The following is a 12,693-nucleotide window of genomic DNA, read 5'->3' as shown; positions in this document are numbered from 1 at the left end:
GCGGCTCCGCCGTGTCGGTCCCTGCCGCTCCCGGGGCAGCACCGGCCGCCAGCTCCCCGCAGCCGCCTGCTCCTCGCCCTGCCTCCTCTTCCTCCTCCTCCCTGCTGCCGGGAGAGCCCCTAGAGCCGGAGCCCTCCCTGCCCTGACCCGCGGAGAAGTTGGGATGCTCCCACCGCTCTTCCCAGAGCTCTGAGTTTAAGGCGGGATTTTCGTTCCCCGCTCTTTCGCTTTCTTTTTTTTTCAGTCTCGGGTTTTGGTGGGATTTTTTCCTCTCTCCTTTCTTTCTTTCCCTCCCTCTTTTTCTCGTTACCAAGCAAGCCGGGCATCTGCGATGGATGGCAGCCCAGAGCCCCCGCCGGGCAGAGGCGCCCCGTGAGCCAGGGCTCGGGCCCGCCAGGGCATGCCCCGCCACGGGGGGGATGCGGGCGGGCAGCCCCCGGCCGGCGGCTCCGGCGCCGTGACCGAGGATGGCCGCGAACCGGCCGCCTCTCCCTTCCCGCCCGAGCTCGCAGGGCTTCCGCTGACCGCAGCCGCGGGAATTACAGCAGCTCCCGGGAAGCGGAGCCCCGGGACCCCCGGCGGGAGGAGCTGCCCGCTGTGAACGGCTCTCTGCAAAGCGGCTCTCCGACCCCCCCGCGCCTCCAGCCTCCGGATGGGGCCAAGGATCGCCCGAAGGGCACCGGGGCTGCGCCCGTAGATGCTGCGCTCCTCCCTCCCTCTCTCCGGACCCGCGGCTCGGCTCCCTCCCTGCTCACCCAGCCCGCCGGGGCGCCTGGGCTGCGCCGCAGCCGGGCTCCGCGGGATGCGGCTCCGCGGGGTGCCGCGGGAGCGGACACGGGGAGAGGACCGCCTGCGCTGAGCCGGCTCAGCCGCCCCGCGGACCCCAGCCGCAAACCGGCCCCGCCGCCAGCCGAGACACCGGACCCAGAGACCTGCCTGTAAATGTGATCCCCCCACCGCCACCTCGCCGCCGCCACCCGCCCTTCGCCATCCCCTCCCTCCTCTCCCGCGGCTCCATCCCTCCCTCTGCTCCCCTCCCCAAAGACGGTGCCCCCTCCCCTCCCCCTCCCGTGCTCTGCCCCCCGCCAGTCACCGCCATGGAGCTCTCGGAGGTGCGGTGCCTGAGCGACAGCGATGAACTTTACACCATCAACAGGACTCCCCCCGGCAGCGGCAGACCCCAGCGCCTGCTGTGGCAGACGGCCGTGCGCCACATCACCGAGCAGCGCTTCTTCCAGGAGCACAGCAGCAGCAGCGGCGGCAGTAGCAGCGGTGGGGGCAAGGGCTTCAGCTCCGAGGAGACCTGCTGCCCCAACCACCACCCTCACCCGCACCACCACCACCACCTCCGGCGACAGTCGGCCGGACGGAGTTTGGCCAGCGAGCGCCACAACAACGGAGGCACCAAAGTCTTCCCTGAGCGCACGAGCAGCAGTGGGGACCTGGGCTTTCTGCCCCTAGACTGTGCCTCCAGTAACTCCGACTTCTTTCTCAACTGGGGCTATACCTATCGCGGGGTGATCTTCCCCACTCTCCGCAACTCCTTCAAGTCTCGGGACTTGGAGCGCCTTTACCAGCGCTACTTCTTGGGCCAGCGGCGCAAATCTGAAGTGGTCATGAACATCCTGGACGTGCTGACCAAGCTGACCCTGCTGTTCCTCCACTTGACTCTGGCCTCTGCTCCCATGGACCCCATTAAGGGCATCCTCTTAGGCTTCTTCACTGGCATCGAGGTGGTGATCTGTGCCTTAGTGGTGGTCAGGAAGGACACGACCTCGTACACTTACCTGCAGTACAGCGGTGTGGTCACTTGGGTGGCCATGGCCACGCAGATCCTGGCGGCTGGCCTGGGCTGTGGCCTTCTTGGGGACGGCATTGGCTATGTGCTCTTCACGCTTTTTGCAACCTACAGCATGCTTCCGCTGCCACTCACCTGGGCCATCCTGGCTGGGCTGGTCACCTCTGTCCTTCAGCTCGTCATGCAGCTGGTTATCCCCAGGTTGGCTGTGACTTCCCTCAACCAGGTACTGTGGTGAGGAATGGGTGGGAACTGTCCTCTTTCTCCATCACTCTGGGTGACAGGAGGTGTAGGGTGTCCCAGGAGATGCTCTCCCTTTTAGTCAGGTGCTCAGAGGTTCGTTACCTGGAGAGGAGACAAAATGCAACCTTCTCCTCTCCCCCTTCTCAGTCTTCCACTGCCTATCCCAAGGTTTCACCTGAAGCTGGAGGTGGGGACACCTCCTAACCACTTTGTTCCCTCTGCTTGTACATTCATTACGTTGCTGTCCCTTGAAGTAGCTTTGGGGAGAGGAGATCCTGGGGCAAGTAGGGAGGATGGGTCATTTATAATTCCCCTCCCTTACTCCCAGTAGTGCTCCACGGCATGAAATGATTCTGTCTTGGCCAAACTCACCCACTGCTCATCTCTCATTTCACTTGCTCATGACTTTTAACTCTGGATCTGCTGGAAGGACTGGTGCTTCTGTACACACAGCGCAGCTTGAACTGAGCAGTGGGAAAACAGGGGCAAAGCATGCAGATTTTGTGCAAGGACAGCAAAGCAATTCCATATGTGAAATCGGTGAAAGCTCCTCTTGGAGGTTTTGTGTGAGATCCCAGACTGTCTTTGGAGGGTGCTGAGAAGCCTTTTCTGCTGGTGGTCATGGAGCAGACATCGTGCTGCATCCTTGCAAGTGATGTCTAAGAGAGAGTACTGGTTACACGGGAGAGGAGGGGCGAGCGAAGGGGGTGTGCAGTGTAAACTGCTGAGAGGCACCAGGCAAGATGTGGGTCTGAGGAATTAAAACCAGGATTAAGGTGACTTCACACTCACCTGGCTTCTTCCACATGAAAGAGAGGGTGCACCAAACTCCCAACATCACTGCAAGGCAAGAAAACACTGGCTAATAAGGGCAACTTAGTCTTTGAGATTCTTGTTGCTCCCTTTCCCCCTCCTTTTACAGACAGTCACATCTCTGCGCTACCAATATTTCACAGCAGATTACTATCTCTATTTGGCTGCCTCTGGGAATGGGGGAGAAGGGGGTGGAGGGAGATAAATCCCAAAGGAGGGAGGGTGCAGAGGAGTGTGTTGTTGGTGGTATGTTGTTTGCATGCATGCTGGATGCACAGCTGGGAAGTGGCTCATCTTGTACATAGAAGTTTTGATTATGATAGCTCTTGGGACAAATCTACCTTCCACAGACCCTGGACATCCTTAAATCCCTGCCTACCCCTGCCTGTGTCCTTCCCCCCTGAACTTCTTAGCTGTTGGCTGCCTGACCTCAACTGCCAGTGAACAGGTTCACCCTGTTTTGTGCCTGACTGAGCCCTGTGAATGTGAGACAAGAAGATTGTGCAGAGTTGTTCCTCAGCTCTTGGTAACGTGCTGATGAATGAGCGGCAGCCACAAGCCATGCCCTGCTCCCCTGCACTGCCAGTGCTGTTAGAGCTGGTCAAAGGCTGTGTGAATTATGCCGATTTATTAATTTATTTCCATGTCCTATCCTGGAGCTATGAGTAATGCCCTTCTGTCTCATTATGCACAGGTATCAGCTGTTTAGCAAGTCCGCACACACACATACACACACACTCACTTCCCACATATACCCCTAATAAAGACGTTTCACAGGAGAGATACTAACATCTTCACTTCCCAGTCCAGTACCTTGCCAGTCGTGTGAATGAAGTGCCTTTGAGAGGTGCACAATGAGAGATTTATCAGCTAGATGACTGCCTTCATGAACTACACATAGAAATCTCCTTAAAGGGATATGTGCAGCTCGCCGCACATCGGTGTTGTTTTACACAGGCACCCACCTTCCCAGAGCCCACTTAACATTCCCTCGTCCCCATCAGCCCATCGGCTGCAGCCCCGTCCTTTGCTCCCGCTGCGATGCGCACGGAGCTCCGCCGGTCGCGGACACGTAACCTGCGCTCAGCCGCGGGAGACCCCAGGGCGCTGTCCGGCAGCGTGGTGCTGAATCGCGGCACGGTGCGGGGGCTCCCTCCAGCGGCCCCGGCGGGAGCTGCCCGTCACCTCCGCGCTTGTCCGCGGACCCCGCCTGCGCTCCCGCTCACGGTGCTGCGCACCTCATGCGCCACCCAGCGACAGGCTCCGTGTCCTCGTCCCTGCGGCTTTGGGGAAGCCGGACCCTGCGCCCAGGTCAGGAGCAGCCCTGCCTTACTGCTCGCAGTGTTGCACCAGAGAATTGCAGATCGCTTTCAGGTGTTAGTGAATGAATGAAGGCCTTCACTGCTGATAAAGGGTCTATAACTGCCACTTTACAGGTGAACACAGAGAATTTAAACGACTGTGTCATCAAGGTTATATAGGAAATCTTTGGGACAACACAGATAATCTTTAAGGTCCCTTCCAACCCTAACTGTTTTATGACTTGTGATTCTAGGATTCCGTGGTTCTCTGATTTCTTGATCTTATAGGCAAAGCACTCTCTTTTATCACAGAGCTTGTTTTCCCAGGTAAAATACTGCATTATCCCTTCAGAGAAGCCTTACAAGTCTAAAATGAATGATTTGATTATGTACCAATACCTCATCACCATGTTGCTATGCCTCAAGATTCAGCCAGCTGCTTATGCTGGACCAAACCCAGGACTTAAAGTATATAATGAACGAAAAGCAGAGGACAAAACTCTGATCATGGTACAGAGAGTGCTCTTTCCACTGATTTTTATGAGACCAGGATTTTGTGCAGAGAAACTGCTGAATCCAATTCTGAACAGAAGGAATCATCTACCCTGAAGTCAGTTTATTACCATACCCAATAGCATCCACAGACACAAAGGTTCTGATCCTTTTCTCAGTCACATGAGTATAAATCACTTACAAGTCTACCTAAACTCACGAAGCTGTAAGTTCATGCAAGAGGAAAATCAGGTGCTGTGATCTGTTTTCCCTTAATCTCTTTATTAATCTTAGTTTTCACTGGTAAATATGTTCACGAGCAGTTCAAATCATCAGTGATGCTGAACACAAGCAGGCAGTACTATTACCTGATTCAGCTGTTTGTTGAAGTTAACAAAGTATGCATCATCATGAATACAAATAATGCCCACTGTTCATCACTTTTTCTTGCAGTAGCACCTAAGAGGTCATTGGATTTTTTTTCTTTGCATCTCAAAATTAATTTAAACCAGCATTCTTGGTAAAGGTGAGGGGGACAGACTGGCTAGAAATTAGATTAAAAAAAACCAAACAAACAAAACAACCCAAGAAACCAAACATGTAGACTCAGTAGTTTCAATCCTGCCAAGTGCTCAGTGATTATGGGGAGATATGACCACCCTTAAACCCGACTGACCCCAGTGTGAAAAACTGAGCAATGTGCTGCTGCTCAGCCAGGGGAGAGCCATGAAAAATAGCCTGATGCCACAAATTAAGTAAAGGCAACACTAGTACTGACTTGACGATTCTGTCAGGAAGCAAATAAGAATTGCTCAACAAAGGGGAATGGCTTTAAGCTGAAAGAGGGCAGATTTATACTAGATATTAGGAAAAAGTTTTTTACTGTGAGAGTAGTGAGACACTGGCACAGTTTGCCCTGAGAAGCTGTGGATGCCCCATCCCTGGCAGTGTTCAAGGCAAGGTTGAATGGGGCTTGGAGCAGCCTGGTCTAGTGGAAGGTGCCCATGCCCAATACAAGGGGGTTGAAACTAGATGATATTTAAGGTCCCTTACAGCCCAAACCATTCTATGATTCTATGATCTTACTGGTAAACAAGTGCATTGATTTGTGTGCCAAATACTGTGCTAGGGGCAACATAAGCTTCTGACATCCCCAAAATGAAAGTTTCATTTCTATTGCATTTATTCTTACATTTGTCCTCGGTGATGATGTATGTAATCCAACATTTCAAAGACTATTTTTTTCTATATATGTGTTTCAGACATATGGGGAAGAACAAACAACTCAGAACTCCTTGGTGTTATGTAACATAGGCAAATGATAATATAGATATGAATGTTGACAGGCTTGGAATTATGTAAGCTACAAACATGCTCTGGATTTTAACCCTCTGCTTGTGCACTCTTCACTCATATGAGTAAATTCCAGCAGTCAGTAAGCCTACTTTTGTGAGCAAGTTACCTGCATAAGGGTTGCCTTGAAGGATCAAGTCCTAAATGAAACATATTAACTAAAACTTTAAAAATGCATTTAGAAATAACCTTGAAGTGGGTAATACGAATACAGGAGAAACTAATTTTTGTCCTGTTACAATCTGTCTTTCCAGGTCTAGGCAGTTCTGTGAATTAATACAGTGATTTTTGCTTGTATTTTTTTCCCCAAAGCCTCTCTCATGGTTATTAATAGAGGAAAAGACAGAATTCATGAAATCACAAGGAGTCCCATAGAGATAGATCTATAATTATACAATGGCAACTGACAGTGTTTACGTTCATATTTCAGTTACATATTTCCCCAAATCTGATCTCTGATATCGGTATATGAGTATGCACAAAACACAGTCATCTCTTAAAAATATCTGCCAAATGTTTTTGGAGTAGCTGTTAAATCTCAAAAGTATAAGGATGTTTCCAAGTTGGCTACCATTTGAGAATCAAAATTGAAATACTCCACCTTTATCCCTGTGGCTGCTTTTCACTGTTATTTACTATTAGTTTTTCTGCCACAGTGGGTGGCTTTAACCTGGTTGTGTGATTTTAGCCTGGATTATGATCTACTTTTCTTTTATATCCTGTAATATCACCTGACCAGTATCAGTGGGTCACAGCATTAGATTAGAATTGAATGCATTTGTCTCTGAAGCAGCTGCATCATTGTTGTGCTAAGTAGGGCAAATGCATTAGTTATATTTACAATTTGGTGATTAATTGCCTTCAGAGAGTTTCTCCAAAATGGATGTACTCAGGTAGAAACATGAATGAAACCTGCTTTTATCAGTGAGTTTCAGCCTACAACAGCTACTGCACAGTGAAAGTTACTTTGCTAGATCCAATATGACATTTTTGTTTGCTGTCAGAACACTTCTGGGTTGTTTTTAAGGTATTGTTTATTGCTCGTTTACTGTTTCTTGTGGCTTAGAAAGAGGCAGACACCATAAAATAGCAGCATCTAATGCAAAATAATCACATATGGGAGCTGCACACAACTGACAGCAGCAGATCATTCTGGAATGATCCTTGTTAGCCTATATAGAACACTGAAGGGGATAAATATCTCCAGTCCATCCTCTTATTGCACTTCCCAACCCTGTCAGTGATGTGATCTGAACAGGAACGAAAAATGCAAAACTAGAACAGTTTAAAGGATTCTTCTCTTTCCAGAAGGCAGAGAAGGTGGGGAGTGGAAGGACTCCTTCCTCCATTTTCCTTATTTCCAGAGTATCTGGCTAAGCACAAAGAGAACTAGAGTGTAAAAGGTGAAATTTAATAAACATAAAAGAATTAAACTTTTAAAGTGATGCTTAGGCTGATAGAGACTTCAAACCCGAAAAGCTGTACTCAGTTCCCACCTAGCATCCCATCCCTGCAAGCACCTTGTTAACATCATATTTAAGGCAGTCTTCTTGCACTAAACTCCCCTTCTGTTTCTAAGCATCCTGTGAAATGCCTTAATGACTCAGTCTTAGTTTCCACGCAGCCTAGCTGGAATCCAAACACTGTTCCAATGGGAACACCTTTAGCAGTTGTACTACTCACACAGCGCTTGCCTGCTGTCAAAGCCAGATGAGAAGGGGATTGTGCTCTTCCTCTGTGCAACAAATGTGGTGATGATGTTCCTAGAATATGGCAGACAGAGGATTTGAACCTTTTCCCCCCCAGAGAGGATTGAAATTTCCTTCTCTACCTGACCAGAGAATTTCCAAAGCAAACCCTCCCCATTCCTAGCATAGCTGTTTTTTCTGGAAAGATAAGAGGCTAAGATCCAGTAGGTCAAAAAGAGAAAGAAAGAATAATTCTGAGTCTGTAACCAACTGATTAAGGAATTCATCTCTGGTGATGTCCTTGCTGAACATTTTAGTGTTTTATATAATATGTTATTAAATCATTCCTTCAAGCTCATGTCCCAACCAGCAGACTGTATAGTCTGCTCCCCAGTCTCTGATGAGATGGATCTTAAATCTTTTTCAGAGTGTTGTAGCTTCCCCAGAGGATTTCTCTCCCTCCTTATCTGCTGCCTATCCAGTTCCTCAAAAGCAAATACAGCCTACAGGGAAGGCACTTCCTAGTGAGGCAGGGGAGATATTGGATGAGGGGTGAGCCTGCAGTCACTGAGCTGCTGTACAGAAGATATATGGCTATGTTAAAAGACAATGGGAGGCCTTGTTCAGCTTTTGAACAAAAAGATACAGGCAGTGTCCACGGGGTGGGGAAAAAAGGGAGCTTGGGGCTGAGAAGCCCAAATATACGGGAAAAGCTTCCCAGTGAATCTCTACACCCTGGGGGGAAACAAGGTTTAAGGTGTACTCCCTGTCTGTTATAGTTCCCTCCTAGGTAGCTCTCCTTTCATTCACCACACTATTCTATGTTCAATCTGAAACATTAGATTCCATTTGCATGTTGTGGAAGGATCCCTAAGAGCATGGTGATATTCAACACAGGCTTCTAGCTTAAACTTCAGTAGTCATGTGTCTGCCAATGAGGTGCACAAGGACCTTGCTTTGTGGTTTTGGAATCTTTGGCCTGTTTTTTTTCTTCTAGCCCTTCCTTCAGAGGCAGAGTCTATTTCACTTGCTCTGGTTTTGGTGCAGTGCAGCTTGTACCCATCCCCAATGCAGAAGGAACTGTAGAGTTGCAGTCTGGCCCAAGGATAGAGATGAATGCAAATCTCTGAGTTAATGGTGCAAAGAATTTTGGTATCAGCCTCATTCATTGACACCAGGGATAAAAGACACTTGGTTGGTCAAAAGGGGTCAGGCACAAAAAGTATTGAGTACTTCTCATTACTTAGAACTAATTATCTTACCAAGGGATCTTACTAAGGCCTGACTGATTCAGAGACTCCCAACAGCATGATTTGGAGACCTGATTTAAAGCCCACAGAGTGCAAGAGAAAGAATCCATCAGACATTAGGATTTTTCAGTGAACCAAAAAGATAATTTCTCAGGACCTTCTTTAGGGAAATCAGTGCTCTGAATCCACATTTCTTCTGAAAGAGAACACAAACATGGGCATCCAGCTCCTCCAAGGATGTCTTGGAGTGAGCTCTGTCACTTTTATCTTTCTGGACACTCAGGTCTGTGGACAGAGATATGTGTGGTACTGCCTAATCTAGAACAAACAATACCACAAATGTGCACAGGGTGAACTGCAAAGGCAGGCAGCCACTGGCTGACAGAGCAGTATTTCATTGTGCGGGTTTTGTTTATTAGAAACTATTTTAAGCAGTGCTGCTGTTTCATTTGCCAGCTTCTTCTGCTGCAAGGTTTCACGCAGTTAGCCCTAGAGGAGAGAGGAAGGCTGCTGAGTTCATTAATTATCCACTGCTGCAGTCTGAAAAACAGCTGAAGCGTATTAGTGTGAAAAAAAAAAAAGCAAACTAACCCAAGCTATTTTTTTTCCAAAACTCCAACAAATAACTGTACTTCTCCCAAATAGTCTGTCAGTGTTAACACTCCACATGGTGCTCTCAGTTTTAATCTAGAGAACAGTAACACCAGGTATAAATGAAATACTGTTTGAATTAGTTTGATGATTTAATTCTTTTACTTCATTTTTCTTATATAATTTTGATTTAATAATTACTTTACTTTTTGGATTTTTCTGTATCTTTATTTCCTTTTGTTTTAACAGCACAGACCCTTAAATATAAAATGCAGAAATCCCACTTTAGTGAAATCAATGGAAGCATTCAACAGTGGTAGAATCCTAATTAGTAAAAGCAGTTTGTTTCTTTGGAGGGATCTGATCTCCAGGCATTTTATTATTTCTCTTTTGTTCAAACTCTCCTGCTTCATTTACCTGGGAGCTACTCAGGGATGGAGCTAGCTATTCTGTGTTGCTTGCTTTAAGTCTGCCACAGCAGGAGCCTCATCCATCGATCCAGAGGTATCATCACAATGCAAATAAAGCTAATAATAACTAAGAAAATGAATCAGCACAGAAGAATTATATGATATTATACTGTGTACCAGATGTTTTATAACTCTGGAGTAAGGGTCTTAGGTAACGAAATTACTTAGATCTAATGGCAGTTATTCAAATAACTGTACAAGATCTGGATATACACATTCTTTTATCCTATGATTCTCTGTCACATGAGAAAGAACCTCTAGTGCTTATTAGAATTAGTAATCTTCATAAACATACTAGAGAGGGTTATAATTGACATAGAAATCATCCCACACGTGTTCGGTATGCATCTAAATTGATGAGCTGGGTATGCATATTCTTTCAGAGGAAGGAGCAGTATTCACCATGGATTTCAGCTAGGGACTGAGAATGAGGATCATTCCCATTTCATCACTAGATTTATCACTGGCCTGTGCTGACCCGCACACATCACTTTAGGTTTCTGAGCTTTATTTGATTTGAAAATTTGCCTTTCTCAGTTGCTGTAATATGTGACTAATACGTTCAATTGCTTTGAGGTTTTTGTGCAAAACATGCCCATCATCTTCCATGGTGCATCAAAAGAGGAATACTTTATTGACTTCTGTCAGAAACACATTTTTTGTTAAAAAATTAATACACTGAATGCAGTGGAAATTTTTGCATATAACTTTACTCTTTCTTGAAAGGTCTGGTTCCACGTAATTCTCTTAAAGGCTGGAAGGCATGTCCTAAAAGGAGGGACTGAGGACTCTGGTTTTGTCTTGTTTGGAGAAGAGGAGGCTGAGGGGCAACCTCATTGCTCTATTCAGTTTCCTGAGAAGGGCGAGTGGGGAAGGATGTGCTGATCTCTTCTCCCTGGTATCTGGTGACAGAATGCATGGGAATGGTTCAAAGCTGCATCAGGGGAGGTTTAGACTGGATGTTAGGAAGCTTTTCTTTATCAAGAGAGTGGTCAAACTCTGGAACAGCCTTCATAGAAAGGCAGTTGATGTCCCAAGCCTAACAGTGTTTAAGAGGTATTTGGACAATGCCCTTAACAACATGATTTAACTTTTGATCAGCCCTGAAGGGGTCAGCCAGTTGCACCAGATTATCATATTAGGTCCATTTCAACTGAAATAGTCTAGTCTGGTCTAGTCTATTTAGTCTGATTCCTTTACATTAGTCCATCTGTGCTGAGGGGACTTTGAAGTAGATGCCACAAGGTTATGTTTGCAGCACTGGGCTACAGAGGCAGACACCTCCTTAGCTAGTTTTCTTGTGACCACATGCTGCTTGCTTTCATATCCATGCAGTAGACCAGTTTCAGTGAGAGAAATGGAGAAATTTTTCACTTTAATTAATTTGTTGCCTTAATAGACCTATTTCCTAGGATTGGGATCCATTGATTCAAACCGTCACACCTAGAACTGAGGGAAATCAAGTCCTGATCCATATGTGAATACCGTAAACCTGTGAGTAAGAAGAAATGGCCTCCTTCCTGGCACTGAGTAAATTTGTCTGAAGACTGTAGGTCTCAGGTTGAGCTCTGTGCAGCTCAAAGAGTTAAGAAAAATTAGGACACATTTCAGGATTCAGTCAACCCCTCTCCCCAAAGGCTGTAGGTGTATCAATCCCAAACAGAATGCCTGCATCTGACCTGTCAGATGGGAAAAGCAGGTCTGTGATGACTACTGAAATACATGTAGGAATTGTGGAGGGAGGATTGTTTGACCAAGTCCAGAACAGTGCCTGTGACATTTCTGGAGGTTTAGCAGCATAGATGATTACATTCCAAAGACATTCCTTGATGCTGCAGGGATGGAACCTCCCCTCCTGCCTGCCCTCCTCTGAATTGTAAAGAAGCTGAGTGGATGGTGTATACTTTTATACCTGATCAAGATGCTAAGCACACTGGGGCTAGTTCTGTTTAATATCTTTGTCAGTGATCAAGATGAAGGGATTGAGTGCACCCTCAGTAAATTTGCACATGACACCAAGTTTTGTGGGATTACTGGTCTGCTAGAGTACAGGGAGGCTCTGCAAAGGGATCTGGAGAGGCTCTATTGATGACCCAAGGCCAATTGTATGAGGGTCAACAAGGCAAAGTGCTGGGTCCTGCACTTGGACCACAGCCGCACACAATACTGCAGGTTTAGGGAAGAGTGGCTTGAAAGCTGCTCGATGGAAAATTACATGGCAGTGTTGGTCAATGGCTGGTTGCCAGCATGTGTCTAGGTGGCCAAGAAGGCCAATGGCATCCTGGCCTGTATCAGCAATAGTGTGGCAGCAGGGCCAGAGACGTGATCATCCCCATGTACTGGTGAGGACACACCTCAGATCCTGTGTTCAGATGTGGACCTTCACTATAAGAAAGACATTGAGGTGCTGAAGCAGATCCAGAGAAGAGCAACGGAGCTGTTGCAGGGCCTGGAGCACAAGTGTGATGGGGAACGGCTGAGGGAACAGGGGGTGTTTAGTCTGGAGAAGAGAAGGCTCAGGGGGGACCTTATCACTCTCTACAACTACTTGAAAGGAAAGGTGGGAGGTGGTCTCTTTTCTCAGGTAACAAGTGATAGGATGAGAGGAAACATCACCAAGTTGAACCAGGGGAAGTTTAGACTGGGTATTAGGAAAACTTCCTTCCCCAAAAAGGTTGTCAAACATTGGAATGG

General features: G+C 47.3%; 1 protein-coding gene across 2 annotated transcripts in view; it reads left to right on the top strand.

The window, feature by feature from the left end:
• The first annotated feature begins 1,013 nt into the window (after window positions 1–1,013).
• Window positions 1,014–12,693, top strand: part of ADCY8 (adenylate cyclase 8) — a 122,476-nt gene continuing 110,796 nt past the window's right edge. For both annotated transcript variants that reach the window (XM_061374091.1, XM_061374090.1), the window contains exon 1: window positions 1,014–2,024. In XM_061374091.1, coding sequence (XP_061230075.1) covers window positions 1,098–2,024 — 927 coding nt within the window. In that variant the 5' untranslated portion in view covers window positions 1,014–1,097. The remainder of the gene's footprint in view (window positions 2,025–12,693) is intronic.

Source organism: Neopsephotus bourkii, unplaced genomic scaffold, assembly GCF_033783945.1.
Source record: "Neopsephotus bourkii isolate Nb327-2 ecotype Australia unplaced genomic scaffold, CSIRO-AGI_Nbou_v1 NB_1637, whole genome shotgun sequence".
Lineage (NCBI taxonomy): Eukaryota > Metazoa > Chordata > Aves > Psittaciformes > Psittacidae > Neopsephotus > Neopsephotus bourkii.
This window is presented reverse-complemented; position numbering and strand designations above follow the sequence as displayed.